The sequence below is a fragment of the Pomacea canaliculata genome, linkage group LG3 (assembly GCF_003073045.1).
Source record: "Pomacea canaliculata isolate SZHN2017 linkage group LG3, ASM307304v1, whole genome shotgun sequence".
In the NCBI taxonomy this organism is placed as follows: Eukaryota; Metazoa; Mollusca; class Gastropoda; order Architaenioglossa; family Ampullariidae; genus Pomacea; species Pomacea canaliculata.
The window spans coordinates 29,735,765-29,746,880 of record NC_037592.1 but is presented as its reverse complement, the minus strand read 5'-3'; the positions used below and the strand labels follow the sequence as shown (position 1 = coordinate 29,746,880).

At 43.8% G+C, this 11,116-nt stretch overlaps 1 protein-coding gene across 2 annotated transcripts in view; it reads left to right on the top strand.

The window, feature by feature from the left end:
* The first annotated feature begins 611 nt into the window (after window positions 1-611).
* LOC112560383 (putative carbonic anhydrase-like protein 1) overlaps window positions 612-11,116 on the top strand; it is a 46,138-nt gene continuing 35,633 nt past the window's right edge. For both annotated transcript variants that reach the window (XM_025232215.1, XM_025232214.1), the window contains exon 1: window positions 612-2,457. In XM_025232215.1, coding sequence (XP_025088000.1) covers window positions 2,376-2,457 — 82 coding nt within the window. In that variant the 5' untranslated portion in view covers window positions 612-2,375. The remainder of the gene's footprint in view (window positions 2,458-11,116) is intronic.

Genomic DNA, 11,116 nt, shown 5'->3' with positions numbered 1-11,116 from the left:
TTCCTTTCCTCCACACGGTCTCGCCTGGTGTTGCCTCGCAGACTCCTGCTACAATCGATTGTGTAACCTACGATACGAGGCAGGTTCATGTACCTTTAACCCCTTTTCAGCAAGTGTAGGAATAGATGATTAACCCTTGCTCTTGGACTCAGATCGTCATGGAGTTCGCATTCTGTCAGACTCCGCGATCTGAGTCAGTCGACATCTTTTGAGTTTCTGTTCTCAGAAAATAAAATTCTTGTTGCTTTTGTTCAATCCATGTTTCTTGGAAATCATAAAAGAGTTATTTGCGAATACTACGCTATTTCCAAACACTATCCCCCTACTTTTTCTTATTCGCCACTCAGTTTTGTTGAGGTGTATATTAAAAGTAAAACATTTCTATTAAGCCAGGTTTTTAATTCAAACTTTTTTTTACCTTATATTTTTTCAGCTTCCAGAACAGTATTTTGTCGATGAGGTGCACTTCTTAACAGTTTGAAGACAATGAAAAGCAATGATTCCTAAAAAATATACAGAATTAAATTTCCTGACTGTTAATACAAGGTGGGAGCATTCTGGCCAAAACGAAATTGAACTTTTTTTATTTTTTCTTCAGAGAACCTGTCTGGCGCTGCAAGCGGTCCTAGACTGGAACTATCCAAGAAGACAGTATTGGGAGGATCTCCACAAAATTACGAGGCTGAATAGACCCGCAAGCAGAGACACAAAAACCGCTTGAGACTGCCTCAATTCTCAGGGTTACTCCAGTTTTTTAATGAAAGCACTAAACTTATCTCCCTTGGCCTCAAATACAAGGACGGTGTGTGTTGGACAGGGATAGTGAAACCGTTCGTCACTTCCTCCAAAAGAGACATAACTCTTTCTCCCACTATTTTCCCTTCCATTTGCGTCCAACAAGGTTCTGCACAGGAAGGAAGGGTCTCCTTTGCCAGGCATATATCGCGACCAGACGCCGGTTTGTAGCAGTGGGATCTCACCCTGTCGTGGGATGTAGAAGCAGGAAAGCTGGAAATCTCGTCTTATGTTGCACGTGTCAGCCGCCAACAACTGTCTGTTTTCGACTTAATATGCAGGAACCTTGGGGCTGGAGTTGTGAACAACCAGTTCAGGAGTCGCCTCTGACCAAACATGTTTAGGGGTCCGCCGGAAGGGGTATCTGACTCTCTAGGCGACGGTTCCAGAACTGTCAGGCATCACTTTTGAAGAAAAGATAACTCTCGTCTTCCAGACTGGGCAGACGCACACGGACAAGTATCGATCTCTTACTTTATTTTCTTTGCACGGCGAGTTTTAACGACAACACAGCTGGGTTGTCAAAAATGTGGCGCCACCATCGAGCTTTCTAGAGTACAGTCCAGCTGTCCAAAGCACGGTCCAGCTGTCCAAAACTCAGTCGAGCTGTCCAAAGCACGGCCCAGCTGTCCAAAACATCGGCTTTTCCAAACTCGGGTGGACTGTGTTCGTCTTTTTGGTGAATGAGGCAGGACCAATGAAAACGTCGAATCATAATGTGCAAACGGAAACTGCATCCGACCCGAAGCCGTTGCGTGTAACCTGCATAGTCCTCTTTCGCATCACCGCTTTGATGACGTCACAAAAAACGTTTTGAAAGTTGTTAGCAACGAAAACAGTTTCGAGGAACTCCACTCGTATGATAACAAAGACTCAAACTGGACCTTACTTTTGAATGAACGCCACTCACGCCTTCGTACAAAAGCAGGTTCCGTGCGAGCGAGAATCTGTTTCTCTCCTGTCATCAATGGTCAATTTGGGAAAATGGAGATCGAAGCCACCCCTTTCTGACACAGCTAAGCTTCGCAGCAGACAGTGAATTGGCTTCAGCGAGTTCAAAGCGGGTCAGTTGTTCTCCACCTCCAGCCACGCGGGGACTATAAACATTAAAATTTCAAATCACTTGGCACGTTAACTCCAAGGCGAGGACGAGAACCAGTGAACAAGCCTTTGCCTTTCTATCTCTGTCTCTACCCTGCAAACTAGATCCACGACTGGACAGCTTGAAATCCTCACCCGACGATTGTTCTTCCTGACCCCTGACCCCTGACCGCCGTAACCACCCATATCTACGTCAGAAAATTGGATTATTAGTAGAAAGGGTGGAAGATCGCTGGAGGCAGGGTGTTGCCTCTCAGCAGGAAACGACTACATCCACAACATTCATTGACAAGATCGCAGGCAACGGTGTGCGTGACCTCATTAGCTTGCGGCGGCCTCCAGTGGCGACCTTTGTCGGTTCACCTGCACCCGGCACGCGCCCTGCCGTCGGCCGTCTGACGGACAATCTCTAGCGCTCCCGTGCGGCGTGTCGCTCCCTCTTTCCATCGTCACCTACCCGAGGAGCTTTGGATCCCCGGATGTGCATGGCTTACGTCATGCCTGGCCTGGCGGAGGTCTGGGCGGTACTTGGCATTTGCTTCACAATCTGCGTCCACCCTGGTGAGTTCCTCGCCCCTCCCCACCACCACCCTGGTCAGATCCTCCACTTCTCCCTCTACCCTCCTCTTCTCAAGTCGATCCTACTTTCTGCCCAGTCGTCCCCTTTCCAATTATTCTTTTATCTTTCTTTGCGTGGATGACATGAAAGAGAAAAATCATATTAAGATATTTTGCTTTAGTTACAAATGTCTCTAAGGAATCCGTGTTATTTTTAAAACTTTTCTGTCGCCATGTGATATCTGATGTCTAGTTCTAATCTTTCTGTGTTTTTGTTGCCTCTCCTTCTCTCTCTTTTCCTCTCACACCTTTCTCCTCCTGGTAATAATGTTAGCTTGTTCGTCTGTCTGGCTGGTTGTTATATTTGCCTGAATAATTGTCGTGTACTAATAAGCCAGAGTATGTAATATGCATGTGGTCTCATCCTCTGTCATTGTCTTCAGTCGTCTGCTATGTGTGTGTGTGAATTGGGAGGAGGTAGTAGGAGACGAGGATCTTACTCTTTAGCAAGACTGTAGCACCGCCATCACTGAGGGAAAAAACATAAAACAAAGGAAAACCGTTTTCTTAATTCTCGTTAGTTATGCAAATTGACAAAATGTAATCTTGAATTTCCTTCCCTCTATGTGTTTTGCATGTGTGTGTGAGGAGAGGGGGATGGAAGATGGCAACAAAAAATAAATAAATAAATGAACACCGTCACTGGGCGTGTTATCTTGTAACTACGGTCGTCACCCATACAACATGGCGAAGGAAGGCGAGAGTGTAGCAGCGATCTCTTGTGATTTCGAGCAACTTATATGACTGGTGGGCACTAACCATCTTGTTGGTACACAAGGCCTCTTGGAGACAGGTTTGTGGAGGAGATCACAACGACATTACGATCCTTCGCTGACATTTTCTGACCACTTTCATTCTAGCTTTTCCTTTTCTTCTTCTTTGCTTTTATTTAGTTTTCTTCCTATGTCGGTGCTGTCGGCATGTTACTGTAGGACAGTTGTCTTTCTCTGCATGTATGATAACTAGTTGGCGAGGATTGAGTCGCGTTGTCATGGAGAAGCAGATAGTAGAGCGGTTAAACGCTGGCTTCCATGCCACAGGCCTGCTGATTCGATACCCGTCTAGCGCTATCAAACTTCTGCCATGTATAAGCAGCAGTGTGGAATGGGTAACTGGTTGCATAAAGGGTTGAGAAAAAATAAAAGTCGCTAGAGAAAGAGATTGGCGAAAATGCTGATTCTGAGAAAAAAAAATGTAGTTGCCGGCGATGGTAGGGAGAAAGTAGATTTGTACCTCCATTCTTGCATTCCAAGTCGTTCTTTCGCCGAACTTCATTTGTGTCTGTGTATGTTAGATAATTCAGGGCCTGCACATCTAGATATGACGACTGGGTAGACTGGGAAGATCATCTATATGTATTTAATGAAAGCACTCCAATCTCTCTTCCATATATAAGAGATAGGTATTTACTTTTGTTATTTCGACTGCAGAAACCAATCCCTTTAACATCCAGAGGTGTTTTTTTTTTAATAAAGTCTTCTCGCTGATTTTGTGAAACATATGAGAATGGCAAAACATGACTGGTTTTCGAAGTACAGAAAGGTAAATTTAACTCCTGGATTGAAGTAATGGAAATGGAAGAAGTTCACGTTTTCGCAATGAAACGCCTCCTCCACTTCCTCCGGCACACTTCAAACAAGATGATCTATGGCGAGACGGGTAGATATCCCTCGTATATGATAATAGGTATGAAAATCCAGCAAATGCTGGCTGAAGCTAGTCAGCTTGTCTGGGAACAAAGTAAACACATCCATCGGAGATGTTGGGTGTGCACAGGGACAACCGCCAACACCAGTGGGTGGCTGATGTGAAAACTTTCTAACGAAAATGGCTTTGGAATTTTTTTTTTTTAAATAGTGGAATTCAAGAACCGGCCTATGTCATGTTTCATACAAATCTGGCATTCATCCTTAGAAAATAGTAATAATTATGCCTCGTTCCGAGAATTTAAAAGTTTATTTCAACCTGAAAAATATCTTAGAATTGTTCCCAGTACATGACATGACAGCACCAGCTAGTCTCAGACTTGGAGTAGACGGAAAAACATGGTTTCTAAGTGATCATAGAACATATTGCCACCAAGATAAGAAATAAAATTAGGTAGCAGATGTTCTTACCACGGATTCCTGTACAGCGAGACCTGTCCACTTCCTTCCCACCCGTTGCTTCAGGATATTTACATGATAAGCAGTCTCGTGTTGACAACAAAGTACATAATTAATGCGCTAGATTAGTCCGGAAACACGCTGGAGAGAAAGGTGTCAGGGTGGAACTATTTTCGGGAGATTGCATGCAGCTGCAGACAGTATCTTCTGGGGGAATTTCTTTTAAAAAAAAAGACTTACTTGTTTAATGTCTTGTCTCATTTTGCCAGCGTTCCTTTTTGTGTTTGTTCTTATGGATACCGCGCAGTGTTCCGGTCTCGAAAATATTTGCGTAACATTTTTAGAGTGCTGTTACTAATGTTATTTGCTTTTAACAGAAGCTGATTTTATCGTTTGGATTTTGGATATTTTTTTTTTTCATTGTGAGTGAAGAAAAAACATGCCGAGGGAAATGGGTCGCTCGATGGTGAGTTGTAAAGCGGAGGACAGCATGATGAGTATTTTTCATCCTTTCTCTCGTACTCCCATCCTATCTCTCTCATCCTTCCCCTTGTTGTTTGTGTGTCTTTTTTTTACTCTGTTTTCCAGCGTACAAATGTGTGCGTTGTCCCTCGTTCATTCATTTATCCTCTCGCGGACTGACGCAGTCTCCACTGTTTATTTCCGTACCACAACAACCCGGGTTAGCATCCTGGGTTTTTCCCCGTCCCAAGCGGCCAACCCTCCCCCCTCACTCTTGTTTTCGCTCTGCATAAACATCGCCTATCTGGTGACTATCACGGCTTCGTCATTAGCCATTCCCTTTCACACCAACCTGGTTCATCAAGCGAATTACTTGGATGTGTGCGTTGATGGCCCACCCGTCTACCGGTAACCCTCTCCGCCCTCCACCCCGACCCAGGGCCCTGCAGCAACCTCGACCGACCTTTGGCGCACTGGTCCAGGTAATAGGGCCCGAGACAAATCGCCTGCCCTATCAGCGGGCCGGCAGACAGTCGTTTCTCATCCTCTCCCACCGCCGGTGCCATGGTGCCATACCCAATGTTGCGTAAACGTGACTCTTAATTTTTTTATTATTATCATTTTTTTTTTGTCCTTTTTATTTTTCGCTTCGACCTAATGGGGAGTCATGATAAAAAGCCGGGGTGACATCTTTGTCTATAATCATATGTTTCCAATGCCATCTTGCCGGTCCTCATCTCTCTGACATCGGTTTAGGCCTTGGACCAGAATTTTGAGAGCAGGTCCAAGGCCTTGCCACAAGACTTTACTTACGAACTGTCGATGCTTCCAGTTTGACCATAGGGCTAAGTAAGTGCCGTGCGTGGGCATGCCAACCTTGTGTGGGAGGTAACATCGGTGGGAAGGTTCAAAGGGAGCTTATAGGGCGATAGATCGACCACTTTATTCATTCTTCGTGCATTCCGCCTTTCAGAGACCGACGCCATTGCTCTTCGGAATCGCTGCTAATTCCGCGTGACAATAAAGAGACAAAATGGGAAGAGGAAGGATCGGTTTCAGGGAGGGAAGTGCATCGAGGTGCGGCATCAGACCTAAAGGTGCTCACAATCGCTGGTGGCGGGGGCCAGGGATCGCAGGGTGCACTTCGCATCTCCCTCCCGTCACTTTTCATCTCCGTCCCGTTAGTTTGTCCTTTCCTTCGGTCACGAGTCGTTCTAATCGTCGCTGCGGCAGAGCGTGACTGTCTACGCTGCTGCGCACGTGTTGGACTTGATTCACTGCGCATGCGCATGACGCCAGCCATGTTTTATTTTATTTTTTGTTTTGATTCTCAAGCACTACAAACATCATCATCTGGCCGCGGGCGTGATGACAAAATGATGACTTTTATTGCACTCCATACCACATGCCGGAGGTCAAATCGAGTGCCAAGCTCGCGCACAACCTGTCAAAGCTGTGACAAGTAGGCGGAACGATGGTGGAGGACTTCTGAGAGGCACCTTCGCTGCTGTTTACTGTCTCTGCTTCTTTCTTCCTCCTTCTTGGAGTGAAAGACGTCACACAACGCCTCCTAGTTCTTCCTTTTTTGCCACTGCTTGCAAAATTCTCAGTCCTTTGTGTGATTTAAAGATTTATAACACTTTGCTAAGTGTTAGCTGAGTGGTTAGCGCAGAGCAGCTAAAGGGATTGCAAAATAGTAAGAGTTTAGCGGAATGCTTTGCAGAAACATCAGTTTATCATTCTCCTCACCTGATGTGCATCCTGGATCCTGGATCCAAGGCGATGGCCATAAAAAGGGCAAAAAATAACTTTGTCCTTTTTGTTCTTCTTGTATTCATTCAGTTACATAGTGTGTGTGTGTGTGTGAGAGAGAGAGAGAAGATTATGGGTTTTCTGGGCATGTTCGTGTGTATGAGAGAAAGAGCGACGGAATGAGGAAGATGTGTTAATTAACTTTTGAGATTCACCAGGAGGTGGGTGTGAGAGACTTTTAAGATGCATTACTTAAGAAGTTCATTACATATTTTAGAGATACACTAATGAACACGCAAGAAAGACTTTTGATACGCACGAATTAAGTGACCACCAGAGATAGTCTTTTCACATGCACTAATTAACAAGCAAGAGAGAAAAAGTTTCAAAAGAATTAATTAAGAAGATGGATCCTTAACAGTTGTACATCTTGTTTAAAAACTGTTTATTTGTCCTTCACTTCCTCCTAAACCTTTTCTCTTAAACCAATATGTTAACATCTGAATTTTTTTTTTTACACTTTAAGCACCTACCAGGGTGATTTAGCTCTAGTAAAGTCATATCTTTCCGGAGTTCCCAGACGGTTCCATCGATTCCAACTTAGCGAGCCAAGCCAGATTGATCTAACTCATTGATTCAATGATGTCACTTCCGGCGAAGTAAGCGCCTTGGAACCACCATTCACTGTCCAGCTGAACTTACTCGCCTTCATTTGTTTGTGGCGAAAATCAAGTGAAATGAATGGAAAAAATAAAATAAGTAATAAAGTATTTGCAGTAGACAGCTGTTTACCCATCTCTCCCATCGAAAACAAAAAACAAAAAAAAAACAAAACAAAAACAAACAGTTGTGTCGACTTCTCATTAGGGTCACAAACGTGAGGCCAAAATTTGTCAGGAAATATGGCTTGACTTGAAAGCAACCGTTCTTATGTCCCAAGAACAACATGGGGAATACCCTGATTATTCACAGTAAAGATGTAAGTGCAATGTACCCGTGCTCTATCATGATAGGAAGTGACATTGGCAATAAAGACTATTTCAGACGTAGTCGCATCAGAAAAACATCGTAAACACATTAATATATATATATGTGTGCTTGCACGCGCGTGTGGTGAGCATAGTGTGTGCATGTGCTCCATGAGCGAATAGGTCAACATCCGGGTAGCACTGTGACAAAGATAAAGGTGTTTAGGGCATGTTTTGAGTCGATAACCAAAGCGATGGTTGAGGATGTGATTCACATGTTTCAGCTGAGGAATGTGTTTCCGAAACATGCTCCACATCCGCCCATCTTACCGATTACCACCCATCATCACCTTAAAAAAAATACCTACTTGATTATCTCAAATTCAGATCGTCTGCTCCACTCAGCAACTTCAAGCACGGACGGGGGAGGAGGGAATGCATGCTGGTTCACTCCGGTGCACGCACATGTACACACACAAACACACGCAGTGAGAGGAGGCGTGGTGCTAGTGAAGCCGCCATCTTGGTGTTTGATGCGCTCTGTTACTGTTGCCATGGCTGTAGCATCCTAGTAAATGGATGTCGTGGCCTCTCTTTCCACGGTCTGCACGGCACTGTTTTCCCTGCTCAGTCTACCTCCACGTGTCATAAAGCGATCTAAACTTCTGGCAGGTTGCTGTCATCTGAGTGCAATGCCATCGACTCTGTCTTGGTTTTCAGAAATAGCATCGGCAGTTGAACTTTAGCTAACTCACAGTTTAGAAAGTCTATCCCTCCCCTGACCCACCTTTGTTTTCTTCCCAACCATCAGACAATCTGTAAAATCATTTTGAATGACGCGAATAAAAAATCTTTTGGGGATAGTAAGGATTTGCATCTAGTTTTGTCCTTTATAAAATTTGTTTGAGTCGGATGCTGTGCTGTGGTTTCATTGGTTGTCAACTGCACAGTCTCGCACAGACAACACCATAACTTGCGTTGCAGCACCACCACTTCTAATCCTTTTTTAATTCAATTGTTTGGTGAATGAAAATCGTTTCTTTCTTTTTGATGTTATGACTTTAATGCTAAAAAAATTATAGGAATTGCGTCAGGCAAATGTTGGGACACTTACAATTTGCTTATTCGCGTCCTGGTCTTAAAGTCGTTTTCTTCGAAGTATCTGAGCTCTCGATTCGAATATTTTATTCTCATGGCCTACTATCTTCTCAAGTTTCTGTCATTTGGAAACGTGTAAAAATAATATTTTTAAACTCCTCCCCACTTTTTTATGCGCAGAAGATTTTCTCACCATGGCTGTTTGTTTTCTTAGCCAGCATTCGTACTCTAAGGTCGTAAGGTCTAATCGCTGCTTTATGGATGCTTTCAAGTTTCTGTAAGTTGTCTATATGGAGTACTTCTCTTGTTGAAAATAACAAGTAAAGCTGTTATTACCAAGCAAATAAACTGAAAGTGCGTAACATGATATTTTGTGACAATAAGTACTCCGGTTTCCTAGCTATTGCCCTTCCTGAATAAATATTTTAAAGTATTTCCAGTACTCAGCAGGTTCTACTTCTAGTACTCTGATATTTTTCTGATGTCTTTTGCCCTTTCTCTGGCCTGTCGGATTTCTTTTTCAATCTCTCCGAGATCTTTGGTCACGAAAATTAAGTTGTTATTCTTTGCGTGAAAGGAAGAGATTTACTGGCATGTCTCAGATAGCATCCAGACTGAAGGTTTTGAATTTTATGCGCAGCTTCGTTCTGTGCCAATGCCCTCGACACCCGTGGAGAAAACATTCAGAAGGAACACCGTGAGTTGTGTTTGTGTCGGGTGGTTAGAGGCTGAGGTCGTTTTTATCTCCGAACTGTCAATACGTTCGAATGGATGACATTCGAATGTTCCATCACGGTTACAGGTTAAATGTCTTCTTGAGTCTTCTGCTTGAGGATCCCTTCAATTAGTCATCGATAGAAAATATCTTCCTAGTCTTCCACTCTCTTGAACATTTGTATCCTGTTTACTAATATGCCACGAGTGGCTGCGATTAGAATGTCCTACCATCCTCTATCTAGCGAAGAATAAGTTATAAAAATCATACTTTCAAAGAGAGTCCAGTTTGTTCACAAAATTCCACGTAGGAGATTCCAGAGCTTGTCTTTGAACTCAGTGCATCAGTCGTTATCATGTCTTTGCTTTCTTTTCTGAAAACCTCCGACCTACCCCCGAATTATGACGATGTCCACATGGTCTTAGTCTTTTTATTCAATGACAATCCTGCACTCTTATAATTTGATTTTCTTCTATTAGAATGATAAAGTAATGTGTGAGTAAAGGTCAACATTTTTCACTATATTTCTCAGCCTTTTAAATGTATAACGGTCAAAGAATATAATCACAAGTTTGACGGTCAGCATCCGAAATATTTCCAACATTTTCTAGGGTCCCTCTTCCAGAGTTTGGCCTTTTCGACTTCCAGAGGTCGTGGTCTGAAGGATTGGTGCAAAGACGAGGCATGTAGCCGTGAGTGGGAGAGCTATGTGCAGAGTTCCTTCTCTTGTATTGCTTAATTAATTCCTTTTCCCACTAGCGACTCTCGTGGTTTACGCTGCCCGTCTCGCAGAGCCGCCTGACTGCGCATGCGCGGCAGGGCAGATGAAAGCTGTCAATACACGCGCTAGTCAGGGAGATGCTGTGTCCCGGTGGATACTGCATTGTGTCACAGCGGATACCGCATTGTGTCCTCGCAGCAAAAAAAAAAATAAATTACTAGACTGGGAGGACTACAGAACATTTAAATTGCCTGATAACAATAAACATGCATTTTTTTTTTCTTGGACTGTTTGTCGGAGACGATGTTAATGGAACCAGATCTTCCTTCTTCTCTTCTTCTGACGTCAATAATTTAAAAAAATCTCTCGATTTAATAATTTGTTTACGTAAACAGGTTCAAGGTCTCGTGCCAGGAATAGGAGAGAGAGAGAACAGCAGGTTCCCTAGGTCTGGAACTAGCCATGCTCGATCCTAGGTGTGGCGAGACTGCTAAATGGTTCCAGCCAGTGTCTGCGGAGTGGTTCGTCTTGGAAAATCCAACGGTCTGGTGTTTCTGCTCCCGCAGTCATTTTGTGCTTAGCGATCCTTTAATTGTAGAGGGTCTCTCAGGAACATTGTCCAACAGTCACACCCTGAGCCGACGGCGAAGAGGTATAAGCACTTAAAAGGATTTCTAATGGATAAACCTTTAAAAAAAAGAGAGACTTTTGCCGAGTGGAAAGATGGCGAGGGAGAAGAAGGTAGGCACGAGCACAACCACACACACAAACACAACATCCA